We start from the raw sequence: 22,699 nt of genomic DNA on the forward strand, positions 1-22,699 counted from the left end.
ACCTGAAGTAGAAGTCTTTTAGATGCACCTCACTTTCCTAACATCATGTACCAATACACTAGCAAAAAGTTGTGAACCCATTCAACAAGATTCCTTGGTATGAAAATGATAGGTCAAATTTGAAGATTTCAAAATATAGAGAAAGAGTAAGTTGTTGTTGTATAAGCTGACAATAAAGAACAAAGATCATGAACAAATGATTTCTTGAGGCGTGTAGATCACTATCCTTAAAGACTTATCTGCGGTGTATTGGGTAAGTCTCCCAGGATATAACAAAAACTTCTCAAAATTGCTGAGGATCTTAGAACTAGCAAGGATCTCTATTAAGAGAATAAAATAAACCCAGAATATTTTTAGGGAAAGAAGAAAAAAGAAAGAATGAAACTAAGAGAAGAGAGAATAATGATTTCTGATTATATGTTTTGGACTGAAAGAAGTGCTCTATTTATAGAGTTGGGGAACCAAGCCCATGATCCACGTAGAAAATTAATTCTTAATAAACTAGTAACGTTGAAATGAAATAAGAACGTTGGGAGCGATATTTTAGATTGAAGCATAAGATTAGGAGTTGTAGCGTTTCTTGTGGAACGTGCACAACCAAACCAATACTGATATTTTGCAATATAAGTATATAACGTCACTATTTTTATAACAATCCCCCACATATTGCAAAATATTATATATATATATATATATATATATATATATATATATATATATAAACAAAAGAGAAAAGAAATTATTCTAGGTTTCACAAGATGTAATGCATCAGAACTAGTATAGCAAGCTATATGAACCAGTCTTAGATCAAGAAACTTAACACACAATATAGTTGGTATAACAAGCTATATGAACCAAAGACACTTAAGTGTGTTAGAGGTTTATCAATCATAGTACACCCTCACAATCCTTGCTATTATTGCTATTATGCGCTTACTAGGCCATGCGCGTGCTCGATATTCATGAGTGCTCTAGAGATCATGCCAAGATCTCGTGCAAGTGGCTCCACTTGACACTCATATAGGTGATTTCATCAAGTGTATGCTGCAAATCATACACCACCCATAAGGGATATGAAGTTCATTAAAAACTTTGTTTAATTACAAAGTTTAACCTCTCAATAATGCAGTCTCTAGCACTTTCACACACATTATAGGAATGGACATGTTTGATTTAAAATCAAATTAGTGCTATCAGAACTAACAAGTGACTTGTTTTTACCCATATAAACCTTATTCATGGGATCTCCAATCACAAAGGTTGGGTTACCATCACTTGTTTGTTTGCAAGTGACTTAAGTCTCATTCCCCTCGATGTTTCTAATATCATTTGTCTTCTCAGGGGTTTTGTCAGAGGATCGGCTAGATTCCGTTCTGACTTCACATAGTCAATGGAAATAGTTCCACTCTTTAACAGCTGCTTCACCAAATTGTGTCTTAATTGTATATGTCTATTCTTTCCATTGTAATTTTTTTTTAGCTATAACTATTGTCGATTGGCAATCACAGTGTATTGATACCGATGGGGTTGGTTTCATTCCTAATGGAATGCTCGCTAAGAAGGTTTTCAACCACTCAGCCTCATTACCAACCATCTCAAGAGCAACAAACTCAAATGTCATTGTTGATCTTGCAATAATTGTTTGCCTGGTTGATCTCCATGTAATCGCACCACCCCCAAGTGTGAATACATAACCACTAGTGGATTTTGTCTCATCTAAATCAGAGATCCAATTAGCATCATTGTATCCTTCTAGTATAGCGGGAAATCCACTATATTCAATGGCATAATCCATTGAACCTCTTAAGTATCTCATAAGTCTAGCAAGTGCATCCCAATGTTCTTGATTTGGACATTAAGTGTACCTACTCAGTCTACTTACTACATAAGCAATATCAGGTCTACAAAAACTCATCAAGTGCAGTAAACTCCCAATTATTTGAGCATATTGAGGCTGAGATAATGATTAACATCATAAGGGGTACTCACTAGTTTAAAGTCATAATACCCAAACTTCTGAAGGTTTCTCAATGTATTATTTTTTGGGATAGTAATATATTATCTCCCTTCCTTATGATTGTAATACCTAAAGTCACATTGGTTTCACCCATGTCTTTTATTTCAAATTTTGATCCTAGAAACAATTTAGTTCTAGTGACAATCTCATTGCATGTATCAGAAATTAATACACATACAAAATGACATATTCTCTACTTTCAAATTTAGAATATTATCAAGAATATTATCAATATAATTAGGTGAAAAGATAAATTTATTTCTTCAAAAATATTTAAGATTGGTAAATGAGAAAATACCTGGTTGTGCTTTTCTCTTTGTAGGTAGTATATGAAAATTTACTCAAGTACCTCATCTTCTTCGTCCTCATCTGCGGTCCTTACAAATGCGATCAGAAGCCATTGTTGCTGCAAACACCTTGGCAGCCTCCGGGAGTTATGGGTTTCGCAAACATTGTCTGAGTTTTGAAAACAAAGTTTTGATCATCTAGGATTGAGTTGTTGATGTCAGTCATAAGTCCTTAAGATTGTTGTATAAGCTAACAATAAAGAACAAAGATCACGAACAAAGGATTTCCTTAGGCGTGTAGATCATTGTCCTTAAGAACTCATCCGCGGTGTATTGCGCAAGCCCCTAGGATACAACAGGAACTTCTCAGAATTTCTGAAGATCTCAGAACTAGCAAGGATCTCTATAAAGAGAATAAAATAAACCCAGAATATTTTTGAGAGAAAGAAGAAAAAAAAAAGAATGAAACTAAGATAAGAGAGAAGAATGATTTCTGATGATATATTTTGGAGTGAAAGAAGTGTTTTATTTATAGAGTTGGGAAACCAGACCCATGATCCAAAATATCTCCTAAAATATTTCTTAGAAAGTTAATTTTTAATAAAGTAGTAATGTTGAAATAAAATAAGAACGTTGGGAGCGATATTTTAGCTTGAAGCAAAGACTAGGAGTTGCAGCGTTTATTGTGGAAGTGCACAACCAAACCAATACTAATATTTTGCAATATCAGTATATAACGTCACTATTTTTATAACAGTTATACACTATAAAAAATAGGGTTAATTGATATTTGAATCTTTTAAGAGATTAATAGACTTTTGTTATATTTAATTTTATTTATCTTATATTTAAACAATAACTTTAATTTTATATGAGTTTGAACCAATTCTAAGAAATCATTGGATTCAAAACTTGAAAGTCAGAACTTAATGGTCGAAAGCCTCAAAGTCTAAATTGTTGAACTCTAAGTTAATTCTAAGTGCTATTGGAGAAGCCCACTTTGTTAGAAAATAAGCATGATTAATACCGTATTCATCATGAATAAAGAAAATATCGATTAAATATGGTGGTTTTAAAAACAAAATCTATTTTTTTTGGTCCAATTTTAAATTCTTCTTTCCTCTCTGACTTTGGTTTTCTTTCAATAACCATGGTAATAATGTTTGAAACATTTGATTATAGCCAATTTTAATGTATATAACTTTTTTTATTAAATTGTGAAAATGTTGACTTAGGGTTTTTAATTATTTTCGAAATTGCAGGCTACCAAATAATAATGGCAATGAGATGCTTTTAAGAAGGAAAATATAATGAATATGTTATTTATTAATAACTATCAAAAAGCTTATTTGAAAGTGATGAGCACAGCATGGCTAGTGAAAGATGAAGAAATGGTGGCAGTTGCTGACTCTCATGCCGAAGAATGCTGACTCTCATTGGCCGAAGAATGCTGACTCATCCATACACTTTCATTAATTAGAAAAACCTAATTATTATTATTATGACTACTAAAAATTAAACCATTATTAAATACTACTATTAAATTGGTTAAAATAGTTTTAAAAATATATTTTTAATTTATTTTTATAATATTTCCACATTAGATATAGTAATATTATTAATTTTTTTAAATACTTGTTGTAACCGAGTTTGAACTAGTTAATAGAATAAACAGTCTTTGTTAACTATAACTTTTGTGTATTTATTACAAAATTAAGTTTTTTCTACTATTCTCATTAATTTCGCTTGTAACTATTTAAAGGAATCATAAATGAAAACTAGAAATATTTAAGTTCCGATTAATTTTTGTGTAGTGCATAATTAAATATAAGTAGTCATGTTAACATAAATTTTAAAATTTAAATACGTGTCATTCTTATAATAGTTTGGTCCTAAAACAGACAAAGTCCAAGACACTTTGATAAATCCCGGAGTAGACAGACACCCACTTAATTAATCATATTTCATAAATAATAATTAATTGTTGTATTTATTTTTTTTTTTCACTTTTCTATACCTATATATACATATTTTTTTAATTGTTTCCAAATTTGTTTTCTAATTTTATTTTTTAAATAAATCATTTTAAAATAAAATAATCATTTTATTAATTGTATTTTTAAGTAATTATTTTTTAAATTTAATGATTTTTGGGTTTAATTATTTTATTAAATTTAATTATATTTTAAATTATAAAACTATTTACAAAATAAATACAGTTATAAAATTATTTTAATTTTATAATTATAATTTTTTATTATCATAAAAAAAATAACACACATGCATGCACATATTTTCCCTACTAATTGATAAATAAGTTAAAAGTAATTATCTCAATTTAATTTTACAATGGCAGAGTAAATAGAGTTTGTTTATTATACAATCATAATGTAAAAAAATTACGTCCAAAAAATTAAAATTAATTCTTAAAATGATTTCAAAATAGTTGTAATTAAAAGTCAAATTTATTATGCACAACTGTCTATATAAAGAATTCAAATAAATTATTGGAAAATAAATTGAAAAAAAAATGTCAAAACTGTAAGGCAAAAATCCATTTGTTTAGAAAAAAAAAAGTATTTTCTTTCTTTGTTTTTCGATGTGATACTTTTTTTATTTTGATTCACGTAGCTTTCTGACTGTATTATGAATGTTGAAGGAAAAAATATCCCTTCAAAAGTTTGTCATAGGTCAGATACCCTTTCCCTCCAACAAATACTTCTTCTTTCTCTTTTCTTCTTCTCGTCGTTTTTCCTTTATTTTCTGCAACTCTGTTTCAAAACAGAAACAACAGATTAAGGTAGTGGTCCTGATCCTGATACAAGACATGACCAAGATGCGGTTTGTGATGTCTTCAAGCTCCAAGCATGTCTCCATCTTCTTCACTTTTTGCTTTCTGGCTTTGGATCACTTTCAACACTTTGGATCTAATGCTCAACTCATACCAAAAGATGAAGGTGCTTACTTAATTTCCATTTTGCTATGTTTTTTTATGTGTTGGGAATTGTAACTTCCAAAACTAAAGATAAACTGTCTTTTACTTCAACACCATCCTAGCAAAGTTGGGATCTTTCTCACATGTAGTGCAAACCCAACATTCAAAATTTAGTTCATCAACTTGCATTGCTTTTTCTCTCATCAGATCCATAGGGGTATCACCTTTTTATTTTCTTTTCTCTTTCTATTTCTCTTTCATTAACATTTAAGTAGTTTTTGTAAGGAAGTTCAGCATCTAACTTGCTCAAAATAAATTAAAATATATGTTTGGTTTCTGTAATCCCTGTAGTCATTGAATAATCACTGCCTTGGCCTTTTAATTTTCTGGGATTGTTTGGTTCTGATTGATTGGAAGGAAAGAAAATGGGAAGAGGTAGAAATTTTAGAAATTTAAATTGAAATTGAAATTGAAATTTAAAGAGAAAACAAAAGGAAAGAATATTTTGTTTTTCTTTTGTCCTTCATAAATTTCCATTTATTTGTTCAATTAAATGAAAGAAATATATCCCCACTCAGATTTCTTTTCTGTTTATGTTACTTCCATCATTGAAAGCAAAGAGCTTGTATCCTCTATCATCATTGAAACAAGGGATTTGTATGATTTATTTTATTTGTATGATTTATTTTATTTCTTGTTTATGACATTATAACATTTTGGAGTGTTTTGAAGATCCAATGAAATCACAACAATTGTTCTTCACTGTTCCATGTGAAATCCTCTCTAAACGACAATGGAGCCATATTTTTTGTTATATTATTGGGGACCCACTTTTTGAAATTACATTTTTGTTTGACTGGTCTCATAATAAGAATTCTGAATGAATATTTTCTGCCACTTATATTTTAGTTTTATTCTTTAATCACTCTCACAACATTGATTAGCATTATAATATCCGTGATTGTAGCTATCTCAAGCCATGAATCATGAAGTTGAGATAGCTATGGAATAAGCTAAAAAGGTTGAAAATTGTTAAATAAATGAGGGTAGGTTGGTAATAAAAGAAGCATGTGATTATGTCTAAACAGTGGAAGTGGCAGACTGTGTGTCAGATTATGTTCATCCTTTTTTAGATGTTTGCCCTTTTGGTGTAAGCACTAAATAGTTTTGAAATTTATTTTTAGCACCTTTTTCAGCAGTGAGAGAGGTTGCACGGGTGAATCTGTGTAAATGCATCACCAATAGAGAAAAATCACTAAAATATGAAGAAAGTTATATTTTCATACTGTAAATATAATCCAATCATAAACTACAATGTGATGAAAAGGTCACATCAGTTACCCTTTAAAGCATTTCACACTGTGATGAGGATTATTCTCATGAATTTTTTTTTTCTTTCTTCTGTCACCAGCTGCATTAGTAGCCACCTTTTTTTCGCAATTCTGTTCATTTTTCACTTGCAGAAAGAGAAAAAAAGCACTACTATTTTGGTTTTAAAAGTCAAGGGACAAAAAGGAAAGTTCAAATTAATTGTGATGAAAGAATTTTGATAGATGAGTCAAATTACGTGTCAACATGCTCTAATAGTACTTTATTCCTTATGATAAACACGACATGAATGTATAAAATAATGTCATGTTTTGTGCTCCTTAAACCATACAATTTCATCAACTTAAGGTTTGGTTATCATTATTCAATAATCATTATTTTTCTCGTTTATTGACTATTGCTAGTATAATAATAATAATAATATTATTATTATTATTATTATGAGAAGGGTTGACCATATGAAATTTGGAAACTTATTATCTTTGCATGCATGCAAAGTTCAACTTCTTATATTTATAGGCCACCTCATTTGACTCAGTCAAATTCTGCACGAAAAGACAGCATCGTGCTCAAATTGTTGAGGCCATTGACTATGAGAGTTGAAAGTGAGTGTTGCTAAATCTTTCTGACAAATGTGAAGCACTTTCACATTAAGAGATTGATTAAATTAATTAGTAGCACAACATGTTTTTGCATGTGATGTGAAGGGTTTTTCAGACTTTATTTCAGAATTTTACCAACCTAAAATGAGTTTTTTTTTTGCTTTGTATACTTGCAGTTAAAATACTACAAACAATATCAGACAAGGTAGAGAACTTGAATTGGAGAGTTACACAAGGTTCCTGCCAAGGGGGTAGAGGGTTTGATAACAGGAAGATTTCAAGGGATGAGGATCAAATCATAAGGAATGTAACATGCAATTGTTCTTTCAATAATGGCACTGTTTGCCATGTGACATCCGTGTATGGCTTTTTTTCTCAGATCTTTTCCTATTACTATTTTATAATACAGTTTAACTTTGTGCAATTTATGAAAGTTATTTACACCAGTAGACAGCAGTGTGAGTTTGAGAAAACTAAATAAAAATAATTGTGCTGTATTTTAAAAAGCAATGCACTAAATTAGTCCTTGGAATTACAGATATTGATCATTTGAAATGGTATCATTTTAGTCCTCCCATTAGGATTTGATATTTTGATCAACGATCTATTAATTTAATTTTGAAGTGTATTAGTCAACATGGTTCCTGATATTAGTACCAAATTGATTGATACTGAAATGTTAAAAACTAGCTTGACTAGTAATGCAATTTGAAGGACCAAATCAATTATAATTATTAATTTCAAGAAATATAATTTCTCAAATACTTTGTTTCTAGTTTTAAGTTCAAACCTCACTGCCTATTGTACATGTTTTTTACTCTAATTTCAAGAACTAATTTGGTAAGTAAACAGAAGTTTAGAGACTAATTTAGTGCTAATAGAGACCTAGATCACCTTTGGTTACTTTACATTCATTCTTGTTTATTAAAGTAAAAAGAAAATTCATTTGAGAATTCTATTTGGACACATTGGTTATGACAGTGCACTCAAGGGTATCAATTTATCTGGACTTTTACCGGATGAATTTGGAAATCTAACTCGACTGAAAACACTGTAAGTGGTTATAAATTCTTCATCCCTCTTACTTTTCTAGTTGTATGTTCACAAAATTTGTCTGTGTTAGAAGAACATATTGAATATGAATGAATCAAGTACATAATTATTGCATCACGAGTGTTATTTATTTAAACATTAGAAGTATTCATTCCAGTTCCTTCATTTGAAAATGAAGCATTATTAATTTCATCAAATGCAAAGAAATCTACTTAGAAAAAACTAACTGAAACTCTTACAGTGATCTCACTCGGAATTATTTCAATGGCTCAATTCCAAAAAGCCTTGGACGCCTCTCATCAGTTGAAATTCTGTAAGTCATCATTACCTCTGTATCTGTGTTCTTTTGTCTTGCATGTGGATAAACAGTGCACAAAACTTTTACATATATTCTAATTAAACTATTTTCTTTTTTTATTCAAAACTGGTTTGTATGATTTGCCATGTTCACATAAATTCAATTACTCAATGTACAATTGTTACCATGATTCAGGTCACTTCTGGGAAATCGCTTTACTGGTTCAATTCCTTCAGAAATTAGTGATATGACTAGTCTGCAAGAACTGTAAGCGTTTGAGAAAAACATGATGTCATAGTGATTAACATTGGAAGTGGAATAAATAAATTTGTAATACATATATACAGGAACTTGGAAGATAATCAACTTGAAGGACATCTTCCCCCGAGCCTTGGAAAAATGAGCAACTTACAGAAATTGTGAGATTGTTTGTTTTATTTCAGTAATTTTCATTTGATGTACATAATCAAATTCAATCATTAGTTTGTCTTCATTGATGCATAAATATCTACAATTTCTACTGTTTTTCCCCACAGCCTAACTCCTTTTTCTATTTTTGATTTCCTATATATGAACATGCAGACTTCTCTCTGCAAATAATTTCACAGGGACAATACCAGAAGCATATGGAAAACTCAAGAATCTCACTCAGTTGTGAGTGATACGATATGATGTCATAAAATTTGTCCCTATATTTTTATTTTGTCTTTGTTAAATTATGAAACCACCCCATATTTTCTGCAGTAGGATAGATGGGAGCACTTTGTCCGGGAAGATACCCAGTTTTATAGGGAACTGGACCAAACTTGATAGATTGTGAGTCTAAATTTTAGCTTATTCTGACCTTTTCTCTCTTGAAGAACCAAATAATCCTATATTTGAATTGTATTACTGAGAAAACATTGTTTTAAAGGGATTTGCAGGGCACATCCTTGGAAGGTCCAATTCCTTCTGTCATATCTGAATTGATCTATTTGACAGAATTGTTAGTACTTTCTTTCCCCTTTTTAGAATATCCAAATTTTTACATTTTGTCTGCATTTTAAATGGCTATGGAAGGCAATCTCCAATAGAGAAACATTTTCTTTTCATTGATGAAACATTTATATATCAGGAGAATATCTGATTTGAAGGGACCAACAATGACATTTCCTAATCTGACGAATTTGAATCTCTTGCAAAGACTGTGAGTTGAAAACATCATTGCTCTTACGTGAAGAGCTATATAATTCATTTAGACTTTTAATGTTTGGTTTTTTCTATTACTCAGAGAATTGAGGAATTGCTTAATCACTGGTCAAATTCCTAGTTACATTGGAGAAAAGCAAAGTTTAAAAACTCTGTAAGTTGCATCTAGAGTATGTTACTGGCTATAGTTGTACCTATCACTATATATGCTTTAAGCCTCTTTGTATAGACCTGTTTACCACTATTGGACCATCCATTAATGTCTAGTCTCACACTCGAGATGTATATACCTCAGCATGAAGGAGTGTGTTGGAAATTCCACATTGACATATAAGTAGGAGCAAACTGCATTTACAAGCCGGTTTAGTGGGAGTTGAGTTAAACTTAAAGTTCACTCCTTAACAATCTTCAATTCTATTGTCTTTTCGAAGACTTACTTTTAGACACTCTTTAGCTGTTTGTGTAGTCGTTTGAAAAGCTATTTTTTCAAATTATTGAACCAATTGATCTGTAATATTGTGTTCCAATTTCAAAAGGCCTGAAAAATGAGAAAAATTAAAAATTATTGGAATCTTGAAATTTCCTCTCATATTCTGCTGCTACAGTTTGGCTGTGGCATGTGCCATTACTTCATTTTAGTAATTTTATCTTTTTTCTTTTGTTCAGAGATCTGAGCTCCAACATGCTGACTGGTCCAATTCCAGATTCATTTCAGGACCTGGAAAAAATAAATTACTTGTAAGACCATATTTTCCTCTTCCGACAAGAAGATTAACTGAAAGGATGGATGTGTGGATGTTCCTACAAATAATTTGGTCTCAAGAATGTTTTTTGCTTTTTCTCGATTGAATTTTCTCTGATATAATGAAGCATGTGTTCATGATGGGTGCAGGTTCCTGACTAACAATTCTCTAAGTGGACGAATTCCTGATTGGATACAAACCTTAAAACAGAAGATGTAAGCATGTTTTCTTGAATTTTTACCAGCCTCTTAGTTTCATACTTTAGAATTAGAATTCTCTGAATTGTGAAATTTAATCTCGCTTTATGTTCTCTTGCAGTGATTTATCATTGAACAATTTTAGTGAGAGTTTTTCACATTTTTGCCAGGTCTTGGATGTGTAAGCTTCTTTTTGTCTAAAAATTATTTAAAGCATTTCTTCACTTATGTCAATTCTAAGCATGGTATTGTTATTATTACTGAGCAGGAACTTAGCTTCCAGCCTCTCTCCCTCAGCAAACACTTCGTATGTTCTTTCTTATGATCTAGTTTTAATTCAATATCCGCTTTGAATCATCTGTTGAATTAACTATTCATCTTGCAGATCGTCTTGTTTAAAGAAAGGCCAACCTTGTTCTGGGAAACCCCGGTGTAAGTGTCTAGACTTGGAAAGTAATCATGATTTTATAAACTACAATTGTTTTGTTTTGTCGATGAAATTATGATAGTTCCATTTTGAAATCCGAACTAAAATGCATTAGAGATCAAGTTTTGTTTTGTTTGTTTTCTGTCCCTGCTTTTTCATTAAGCTTAGTCATTTTTCTTAATGAACTATTCACTTTCACTGTGTTTCTGCAGTTCATTCACTGTTCATAAACTGTGGAGGACCTGAAATAGAATTTGAGGGCAATGAATATGAAGCCGACCTCAATCTACGAGGTATATCAAACTATGTTGTTAGTGACGATGGCAAATGGGCATATAGCAGCACTGGAGTATATCTAGGAAGGGATAAGGCTGATTATGTTGCAAACAATCAGTTTAATCTGAAAATTAATGGCTCTGAATACTACCATACAGCCCGCATGGCCCCACTATATCTTCATTATTATGGTCTTTGTATGCTGAATGGAAATTATAAAGTGAAACTTCATTTTGCTGAGATAACATTCTCTGATGACAATTCATTTACCAGCCTTGGAAAGCGTGTGTTTGATGTTTCAATCCAAGTGAGTAATGAAGCAAACAATTGGTTTCATATATTATGTTAGGACTTAAATGAGTCTCAAGACACATCAAGTGGCTCATCCTAGTGACTCTTTACATGTTAGACTCGTTTTCTATCTGGTTTTCCAATTAAGCAAGAGTTCTGAAGGTAGATATTTTCATCACTGTACATTGACAGGGTTTTAAATATTTGAAAGATTTTAACATTGTGGAAGAAGCTGGTGGAGTTGGTAAGGGAATCACTAAGGAGTTTAATGTGAATGTTACCCACAACACCTTGGAAATCCACTTATCCTGGGCAGGGAAAGGAACTAATGCTATTCCTGAAAGAGGTATATATGGACCTCTTATATCTGCTATCACTGTGACCCCAAGTAAGTAGCTTTGATAACAATGGTTTGATCTCTATGAAATCAAGAAATACCTTGTCTTTTCATGTCAAGTAAACATTTCCACTTTGATGTAGACTTTAAAGTTCCTTCACATGGACTGTCTACTGGAGCAATTGCTGGAATTGTGGTTGGGATATGTGTGTTCATCATATTGATACTCTTTGCACTTTGGAAGATGGGTTTTCTATGCGGGAAAGATGAAACAGACCAAGGTAAGATTATATTCCAAAGGAAGTTGGTGCCCTTATGACTTGATTTTTGGTCATACTAGGTTCAGATTGGTTTGAAGTCAATCATGACGAATATGCATTTGTTATAGTCTTATAATATTGTAATAGACATACTTCTGTAGATATTAATATCAGATTATATTACAACAAAAAGTTTTACTGCAAAGATCTGAATTATGGTGATTTTAAGTTCAGAAAAAATGCACACTTGGGTTCTCATGAAAACAGTTCTGTAATTTCTCTCTTTTTACTTGATACTTTTCATTGAGTAGCTACATCTACCTTGTTGCAGAACTTCTAGGTTTGAAGACAGGCTATTTCAGTTTAAGACAGATTAAAGCTGCTACTGATAACTTCGATCCTGCAAATAAGATAGGTGAAGGAGGCTTTGGACCAGTATACAAGGTAACTTTGGATAGATTACAATCATCTCAAGCTGTATGAAGTTTTGAAAACATTGGGGTTGACTCTTTTATCCCCAATATTTTACAAATAAAAACATGTACTGATGACATTGTTTATTCACAGGGTGTGCTGTCAGACGGTGCTGTGATTGCTGTTAAGCAGCTTTCCTCTAAATCAAAGCAGGGGAATCGCGAATTCATCAATGAAATAGGCATGATATCTGCTTTGCAGCATCCAAATCTTGTGAAACTTTATGGCTGTTGCATTGAAGGAAACCAGTTGCTTCTAGTATATGAATACATGGAGAACAATAGTCTTGCTCGTGCACTGTTTGGTAAATGCTTCATGAACATCTTTGGTTGTGTATGCCGCTACCAAGTTAAATCCAACTGAAAAAGCTTTTCTCTTTTAGGTAAAGAGCATGAGAGGATGCAATTGGACTGGCCCAGAAGAATGAAGATTTGTGTGGGGATTGCAAAGGGATTAGCTTATCTCCATGAGGAGTCAAGGTTGAAAATAGTACACAGGGATATTAAAGCAACCAATGTCTTACTTGATAAGCATCTGAATGCCAAGATCTCTGACTTTGGTTTAGCCAAACTTGACGAAGAAGAGAATACCCATATCAGTACAAGAATAGCTGGGACAATGTTAGTACTATGCCAAACCATTGTAGACTTTGTTCCTTATGTCATTGTTTTTTGAAATAACTGACACAGGGGTACTAAATGTTTCTTACCAGTGGTTACATGGCTCCAGAGTATGCTATGCGGGGTTACTTGACTGATAAAGCAGATGTCTATAGCTTTGGTATTGTAGCTTTAGAGATTGTTAGTGGAAAGAGCAACACAAATTACAGGCCAAAGGAGGAGTTTGTGTATCTTTTGGATTGGGTAAGTTACACTTTAAATGTAGACATTATTAATGTTTCTCTTTTCTGATATTGTGGTTTACTTTCTTGATTCATAGTTTATGATTTGGTTGAAGTGTTGTAATACTATTTGTTGCATTTCATTCAAGGCCTATGTTCTCCAAGAGCAAGGAAACCTTCTGGATTTGGTGGATCCAAGTCTTGGTTCAAAGTACTCCTCAGAAGAGGCCATGAGAATGCTACAGTTAGCACTCCTTTGTACCAATCCTTCTCCCACTCTTAGACCACCTATGTCATCGGTAGTGAGCATGCTTGAGGGAAAAACTCCAATTCAAGCACCACCAATAATCAAAGGTAGTGACAATGCACAAGATGCAAGGTTTAAAGCCCTTGAGTTCTTATCACAAGACAGCCAAACTCATGTCTCTTCTGCTTTCTCACAAGATAGTATAGAGCAAAGAAGCAAGTCAATGGGGGGACCATGGGTTGATTCCACCATATCTGTAGCAAGTAGAACCGATCATTGTTCTGATAAACTTATTACAACTCCAAATGACGAGTGCTTCGAAGTTGGGGCAGTCAAATCACCAAATTCAAATTCTTTTGTAAAGGATATGAACAAAAACTAGTTACGCTGATAACATACATACAAAACTATGAAGTCAAACATCCGGTTTCAAAGTGTACAGAAAATTTTTCTTTGTTGCTTACTAAAGGTTTTCCCTACCTTTGTCTAATCGATATGGCATTCAATTTCAATTAAAATTTCAAAGCTCTTACTGAGTGATTTCTTGGGCTTGAAATGCCTCTATTTGATAGCAAGAAAGGTTGAATATCGTATAAAACAATCAAATGTAGTTTTAGGTAGATATTATTGTTGAGTAGACATCGATGATCCTGAAGGCTTATATATATGATCACAGACTTAAAGTGTGACACATTTGCATCAAGATTATTAGGCTTGGACATGTCATAATTAAGCATTACTGTACGGTATAACATCCTTCAGACGTTTGGTTAAGGAAATGTTTAAATAAACCTTTCCTTAATTGTAAGAATAAAAAAGTAACTACTTTATTTAATAAAGTAAAATTAACTTTGACAAAAATTCATGAAAAACTCCAACAAAAGTTAAATGTAGGGGCTGATTTTAACTTAGTAGGAAATTTTAACATATTTTAACTTTTGTTATTCTGCAAGTATTTAAAAAGATTTTTTTCTAAATGATCGAATCCAATCAAACTTAAATACAAAAATAAATTATATTTTGACTTTGAAACCAATTGTAATAATATTCGCTGCAATTCATTCAAAATGAAAACCCAAATTCTAAAAAACCACGTAATAATTGGTGTATTTAAAGTTAATAATCTTTAGCTGAATGGAAGGAACCCAGCTTGTCAGAACTCTAAACACCAAATTGACAATTGAAACAGCCTACTTAAGTATGAATAATAATCTTCATCATGAAGAAATCAAAGTGTTATTAATTATTTTTCCTGTTCATATTACAGATGGTGCCTTCCTGTTTCCTAGGACTAGAGCTCTTCTGGTTTTTTACATGCTCCACTTCCAATGAAAGATCAATTAAGAACAATTTTGTCGGCGACCTGATTGAACCAAAACATGTTTGTTCTAGATCGAGATTATTTAATTCAGCTTGAGTCCAATTTTGAACAAATATGAATCAAACCAAAAAAAGAAAAAAAAGAAGATCGATTTGGATTCTAATTTTAACTTGGAAAAAATCTAATCGACCTATGAATACCCTTAAGGAGAAGATTAAGTTCTTTTACAAAGGGAAAATCCTTCCCTAGTAAATAATATTAACAACCATTAGTATGTGAATATTAATACTAATCTAAGAAAAAAATAACAATGAGAAGTCCTACAATATTTGAATCGAACTTCTAGAAGTTAAAGCCTGCAAAATAGTTAGAAATTCAATAGTAAGTACAAAGCTCCAAAATGACAAACTAATACACTACCAACCAAGGCAGAACTTTCTATTCACATAAGACTGTAAGCTTTGTTGTTAGGATTTTTTTCTTCTTCTGGATTTCCTGCAATTACTGTTCCAGGAATCAAACCTATGTACACTTCATGCAAAATATAAACAGATCGTACCAAACACTAGAACGCTATCAAAACTCAATGCCACTATTTATTTGAATGGAGAAGGAAGGGCGCCCAACGGTGGAGAGAGGTACATCAACTCTTAGAACAAGACCTGAGTTCCCCACATTTCCATTCCACTTTGATCTGCCAATCTGTACAACACATTATAAAAGAGAGGCGAACCATTTAGATTATGAAACAAAACAAAATCCTTTCACAGTAAACTTTGGAAATAATAGTCAACAATTAGTGCCAATAAAAATCTATAATTGTAATAAAGCATCAAATAATGAATAACAATGATAGATATTCGTGAACTGGTGTAGTAATTTTCAAGCCATTAGTATGTTAAACACTAAAAAAATTGCTTCCTATTTGCTTACTCACGCACATATAGCAACGAGCAAGTACCTTTGATGCTCAGATACAAGTTACTCAAATTTAAGATACCTTAAAAATTCATAAATTATTTAATTCAGATATAAAATATTGGTAAATAGTCATTGATCCTTTCTTATGATGATCACAATTTACATAAAAGACATTTGTGAATATAACAAAAGAATTTAGTTTTTATCAATATCATAGTCAATCTTGACTAACTATATCAATATTGACTCTACACATTTAGTAGCTTACAATTCAGAAACAGCAGAAGCTCCTTATTCTATCATAAAAATGTTTTCACAACATTAGGAAACATCTAAAATGAGTCCTGCATAATTCAGGAAGTGATGCTCATTCAGAAACAACTTACAGATACTGAAGCAAATGCAGAAGGATAGGTCATGAAAGCACATCCACAAATTAGATTAAGTTTCTCTTTAACTGAATGAATGAGCTCTGCCCGCAACCCTGGATTGCTTCCCCCAAGAGTAGGACACAAACTGACCAAATAGCAATTATAAAAAAAATATCAGGGTGCATCAAAGAAATTGCAAATATAAGTTTCGGAGACAATAATGAAAAGCACCAAAAGATTATATGCTTTGGAAACATTTACACAATTAATGCATGCTTTAATTTGCAGAATTTGTATTTGCCAACAGCTTTTTCTTAAAAGCTTAAGCTCTTCCAGTAAGATTTTGATTAAAAATAATTTTGAAAAAAAAACAAACTAATCCAAAACACACTTACTGATTATTAAAGAATACAAATATAACAAAGTGGGCTAAGGCCCACCAAGTATTGCATGACCCCATTGCACTAGATTAAAAACCAGTTTTTCAAAGGAATAAGGATATTATTCACCATAAGATCCTTTTTTTTAAGAAAAAAATGTGTTCCTCAAAATATTTTGAACTAAATGGTTTTGAATACAGAGGCAAAGTGGATACAAAAAAAAAAAGACAAAAAAAAAACACATTGGTAATCGGGAGACTAGAAGTTATATATTACATATCCAAATTTCTCAATTCTAAAGTAAATCTTACTATGGAATCGAGCATGGCAGCTTACAGAGTCCATTGCTTCGTGAAACAGGCTTAAAACAAAGAAAGACAACTTCGAAAGCCTTATTTTCCTCACATGAATGCAACCATCAAACTACACTACATTTTATTTATTTAGATAATGAACTATACTTTCAAAACTGTGGCATACTACATGAATACAACTTTTGAATTTCGTAGCGAAGAAACTTCATCCACAGTTGGAGGAGGATTTCTCATCTAAATTGGAGAAATTAATTCTAAAATGTCAAAGGAAGTAGACAAGCAAGCAATCATCACATCCACAGATAACTTCAACTACGTAAAGCAGCACAATAATTTTCTACAATAGGTAACGTTAAGAAAGTGCCTTAACACCTATGATAACCAGAGTGTACCATCGTCCCTTTCCCCCAGCCCCAAATGTGACATCTTACCTGAATTGAACGGATGGTCTCACCATGAGACCAGATCGCTTCCAGGCCAAGGCTTGAGCAAGACCCAAAGAAAATGATTTGTCAGGCCATTGTACCATTGGTGTTATTCTTGTTCCCCACTTGTTCTAAAACAATTGGAGAGTAGCCAATATTAAATCCATGCAAAAGAAAAATAGTTCAGGCTAACATATTGTGAACTTCAAACATCATTTACTCAGAGTCTTCAATAACTTGAATTCTAACCTTGCATGAAAAGCTGAATCTCATTTCCCCAGGATATTGACCCTGAGCTTGAAGAAGACCTCCGCAAACAGGAAGGAAAGCACTGGTACTTAGACCCTCACCAGATACGTAGGTTAGTTGCCCATTAGGAAATTGAAGATCCACAAATGACTGGGTGCAGAAAGAGGGAGAAAAATAATTAAGACAGGAAAGTTATTTCAGGGGGATAAAACAGTAGACAAACATTAATCTTAGTTTTTAACTGATTTATGCCAAGAGATTCGCTCGTGTAAGAGTAAGTTATATTTTACCTAAATGTCAAATTCAGTATTTCATCATAATAATCAATAATTTCAGTGGCACTATAGCCGAAAGATTTTAAAAATAGTGGACATAATAGATGTGCTTTTTCCTTGGTATAGTGGAATTACCATGAAATAAGCTTTAAAGACCAACTTTTGCCCCCTAAAAATTAGTTGAGTTACTTTGGGTAAAATTGTGATTTATCTCCCCATTTTCTAAAGTCTTCTTTTGCATCATGATAGAATTCAAAACCCTTCTTCCTTGACCGTTCCCGAAAAAGATACCTTCTTTTTGAGTCTTTTTGACCATTCTTCCTACACATTTCACAACATTACTCTTTTACTTGTGCTCTGATCTCTCTTCTTCCGTTAGACTTTCTAGTTCATATTACCCAAAGTTATATGTTCTTTACCAACTAATTTCACCATCTTTCATTTCTTTACCTCATTAGTGTGTACAATAATACAACTTATTTTGTATTATAATATTTAAAATAGCAGTCATCCCACTTTCTTATAAGGAGTTTTCAAAGTTGGTCACTACCGCTACTTATAACTAAGGTTTTAAATCCAATCCGAATTAATTAGTTTGTAACCACCTTTGAATAGTACATCCATTGAACTAGTTTTGATATTTGAAAAATACCCAGCATAAACAGTTTTAAACCCTAACACCATATTTTAAAAACATTAAAGTGCCTAGTAATCTGCCTTTTGATGTTTGGCATAATTGGTGGTTCACTAATATTATAAATTTCATCATGGCACTGAATAAGTAAATAAAAAATAGAACATACACTTTTAAAAGGCATCACACAGCATATTCTAACAACTTACACAAGCTACGGGATTCAGACAAAGCATCGACATTAATAACCACCTTCTGTGCTTTGACCACACTGCAGGACAAAGGGAATGCATTCCATTCTGACAACAAAAATAATGACCACGTAAGCTAACAAAAAGCTATATTTGGGTGAGGAGCACTACATGGAGCATCCACAAGCAGTATAACAGAGATGATGGAAACCAAATAAGCAGCTCTAAAAAATAACTAAATAATTATACCGAGTCCGAGTAATTTCAAGAAGAAAAACGAGGCATACAAACTATATTATAAATTGCTACTGTCATAAAAGAGGACATAAATTATCATAATGTTCAAGATGAATAGCCATAGTAACATGGGGACATCATTTGAGCATACTTTACAATAGCTGGCTTGGATAGGAAATCCAACTCAATGAGCAAATAGTGCTCAATGATTAAATGCATATGGTATAATGAAGGCCACATGCTAAGAAAAGGTTAGAAGTATCACTGTCCAACACATATCTGATACCAATAACACATTCAATCCATCCCAATATGCATCCAAAAAATATTGATTATGTTTATAGAAAATTACATGATATGGCCGTGCAATTCAGAGTACAACATACTGAATAGACACTTACCACGATTTTTGTTTTTAAACTGTTAATTTTTTTCTGCCTTAACCTTTCACTCTTCTACCTTGTAAATTGAACCAAATCATGCAATTAAACAGGCTCCCCAACTCAACCACGACTAGTAGAGTTTGAAAACAACACACCCATACCAAATGCATCTAAGGTAGTGAATAGTAGGCAATTATACAGGGCCAAAACTTCTTTTTTGATGAGGCTATTGATGTTTTTGTCATATTCTGATGATTCTAACTGGGACAGGAAAATAGTATACTTTTATGATATGCTTATCTTGGAAAAATATATATGATAATATGGGTAGAGGAAACATATGTAACTGTGCTTACTTGTTATGGTCGTATATGTTTATTATAAATGTGATTGTAGCAAAGTCTAATCAGCCAAAAGAATGTTATCTTTACCTTTCTATCATAGCCATACCACAACAAGTGCTGCTTTGACAAATGAACAGGCAAGAGGAGTGTTGAATCACGGATAAAGAGAAGAGGTCCAAGCTGAACTAAGAAAAGAGATGAATTTTCATTTCCAGTAGTAGAACCACCATGTGATGCTTCTAGTCTCCACAAATCTCCCCTTGCAACTAAAGAACCTTCCACTTCTTGAGTTCTGCTATCATAAGTTGACGTAAAATTTATTATCCCCTGTACAAGACAAAATATAACACGTCAATGAAATAAATAGAGTAAAACTTCAACAACGAAAACAGAGAATTTAGTCATACAAAGCACAGATTCCAGAGCTTGCACATTTTTCACAAACATTTCAAAATAAATGTTGAAAATAAGAAATATTTCTGAACAATCAATCAAAATTTGAAAACTAGTAGGCAATATATTAAATTGTACCATGGAGGAATCGATATAAGTTTCTGCCCCAGAAATTATAACTTAAATAATACAGTTGCTACGCTCAATTGCTATTGCTGTCTATGTCATAAACAAATAATTTACTCTGACCTAGTTAGTGCAAGTAGTCATTATTAAAATTCCAAGATTTATGCAGCACATATCACAGGACAAATTGAGGGCATTGACGAGAAACAAAAGTCCATGTACAGATTTTACAAATGATATAGAAACCATTTGCTCAACTGTTGCATTTCCGTTATCTAACATATGACTTGTGCAACTATACTAAGACCCAAGATGCCACTGCACATCTCGATCATAAATCCCAAAAAGAAGCAGAAGCAATGAACAGAAAATAACTCCAATGCAAATTCAAGCACGTTAACAATTCTCTACACCTCTGATAGGGGCTCAAGAGTTCCCCACGAGTTTGGATTCTCAAACAAAAACATAACAAAATGACCAAGGACAGAACCTCCTCAAAATGACATTTAACACCAAAATCTCACCATCAAAGACACAACCTAATCAGAATAACCACTAGATCTGAAACAGAACAAAATTTTAGAAATATAAACTGTTTCTTCTGCGCATGAACACCAGAATTGCACAGTAAACCATAGCTAGTAACTACTTCAATAGCTCCTCTACAATCACAGATGCTCCCCTTCCATTACAAAAACAACTGTTTTATCACACCATCAATAAACAAGAAATTAAACAGCAATGGTTGATCACTTCCACATCCAAAAAAACAAACATATAGTCCACATCCCAAAATAGTATATGCAAATGAACAAAAAAACCAAACATATAGTCCAAAACCAAGGGTTTTTACCTGACGCCTGCCCAGAAGACCAATAGAGCCAATGTTAAACCCACCACCACCCTCTTCCTCAGCACTTCCACCGCTACCGCCACTAACACTCTCAGCAAACCCATGATTTTTCAACCTCTCGCTAAGCGACCCCAACCCCAAATCCTCCGGTACAGCAATCCCGACTCCTCCTCTCTGCCACCCCTTATCCCCACCCTCCACCCTCACTGAACTCTCCTCATGCTTGAACGGCACTGGCACCGGCAACGACCGGAAAAACTGCTGAACCAGACCATTCAAGCTGGCCCCAAAGTCCGCCCCAGCCTGCCCGATCCTGTTCCCGATGTCAAAAATCGCCGACACGCCATTGATCCCGTACTCCTGAGTCGCCAAAGCGAAGTCCCTCTTCCCGAATCTCTGCGATGAAAACTCCAGATCAAAGAGCTTCGATTGCGGAGGGTTCGGCCACACGAATTGCGTAGGATTTATATGCGTATGAATTAATCCGCTGAAACCCTGGGCAAGCCGGTCAGCCAGGTCCTGCCCGTGACGCTGCACCTCTTCCCATGCCTCAAACGACCTTTCCACAGACATCTTCTTCCTCAATAAAACTCACTAACTTTCCATGATCTTTAGGGTTTCACTTACAATCACAAATCTAATTTAAACAACAAGGACTCAATCGAATCAAAGCATCGATGAAGGAATCTGAATCTACCTCTACTATATTTCAAAACAAAAGCAATAGAAGACAAAGAACAGATTCTTCTACAACAAAAACTAACAAACTTTTACAACTGGCGTAGGGTTTCCGTTTGGGTTTCACTTAAACTCGCAAATCTAATGGAGAGAAAACGAATCGAGGAGCGAAAAGACTAACCTAAAAGAAAATAACAGGAATCAAATACACAAGGAGAAGAGAATGTTGGTAAAAGTTGAAAAACCAACGAATCAAAGCGATAAACAATGAATTTGGATGTGCGAAGGTTGTGGTGGCGGTTGCGAAGTGAAGTAGTTGAAGGAAACGGTGAGAATGATAAATGGAAATGGAAAGGGGTGCGTGATACGCACTGGGTTTGGTTTACCGACACGTTGCTTACGATTAGCGTAGTGTAGTGGATGAGGAGGACCAAGATTTTTTTTTTCTTTTTTTGAGCTGAATGAAGCGCTACTGATAAAAATGATAATAATGGAGAATGGAACCGGTCTCCAGAAAAAATGAACCCAAATGCTCAACCAATAAGAACGCGTGAATACTCGACACATTACGTGTGCCCACACCACAAAAGCAAATTTAATCTCCCATTTTTTTAGATTTTTTTATTAGCATGGAAATGTCAATTCACTTTAAAATATAATTCTATTTTTTTGTCTTTATATTTAATAATCAAATAAGACATTCATAACTTAATGGAGATTTTTAAGGTTTTTGTAATTTTCAGTTTTGTTTCCAGAATTTTAAAACAAAAGATGTTGAGTTACAATAGAGTTGAATTAGGTT

At 33.0% G+C, this 22,699-nt stretch overlaps 2 protein-coding genes across 2 annotated transcripts; one reads left to right on the forward strand and one right to left on the reverse strand.

The window, feature by feature from the left end:
* The first annotated feature begins 4,965 nt into the window (after window positions 1–4,965).
* Window positions 4,966–14,401, forward strand: LOC108332992 (probable LRR receptor-like serine/threonine-protein kinase At1g53430). Its single transcript, XM_017568286.2, has 24 exons — window positions 4,966–5,261; window positions 7,347–7,530; window positions 8,152–8,223; window positions 8,465–8,536; window positions 8,717–8,788; window positions 8,869–8,940; window positions 9,104–9,175; window positions 9,266–9,337; window positions 9,435–9,506; window positions 9,636–9,707; window positions 9,792–9,863; window positions 10,376–10,447; window positions 10,602–10,667; window positions 10,771–10,830; window positions 10,918–10,956; window positions 11,035–11,081; window positions 11,289–11,659; window positions 11,836–12,031; window positions 12,124–12,261; window positions 12,572–12,684; window positions 12,808–13,018; window positions 13,097–13,334; window positions 13,427–13,577; window positions 13,705–14,401. The coding sequence occupies exons 1-24, from the start codon at window positions 5,132–5,134 to the stop codon at window positions 14,182–14,184; spliced, it is 3,144 nt and encodes a 1,047-aa protein (XP_017423775.1). The 5' UTR covers window positions 4,966–5,131; the 3' UTR covers window positions 14,185–14,401.
* An 892-nt stretch (window positions 14,402–15,293) lies between these two features.
* Window positions 15,294–22,340, reverse strand: LOC108334249 (uncharacterized). Its single transcript, XM_017569992.2, has 7 exons — window positions 21,220–22,340; window positions 19,935–20,174; window positions 18,902–18,991; window positions 17,784–17,933; window positions 17,541–17,665; window positions 16,431–16,560; window positions 15,294–15,825 (listed from the first exon to the last, which is right to left on the reverse strand). Exons 1-7 carry the CDS (start codon window positions 21,790–21,792, stop codon window positions 15,700–15,702), a joined length of 1,434 nt encoding a protein of 477 aa, XP_017425481.2. The 5' UTR covers window positions 21,793–22,340; the 3' UTR covers window positions 15,294–15,699.
* Window positions 22,341–22,699: the final 359 nt, after the last annotated feature.

The sequence above is a fragment of the Vigna angularis genome, chromosome 11 (assembly GCF_016808095.1).
Source record: "Vigna angularis cultivar LongXiaoDou No.4 chromosome 11, ASM1680809v1, whole genome shotgun sequence".
Lineage (NCBI taxonomy): Eukaryota > Viridiplantae > Streptophyta > Magnoliopsida > Fabales > Fabaceae > Vigna > Vigna angularis.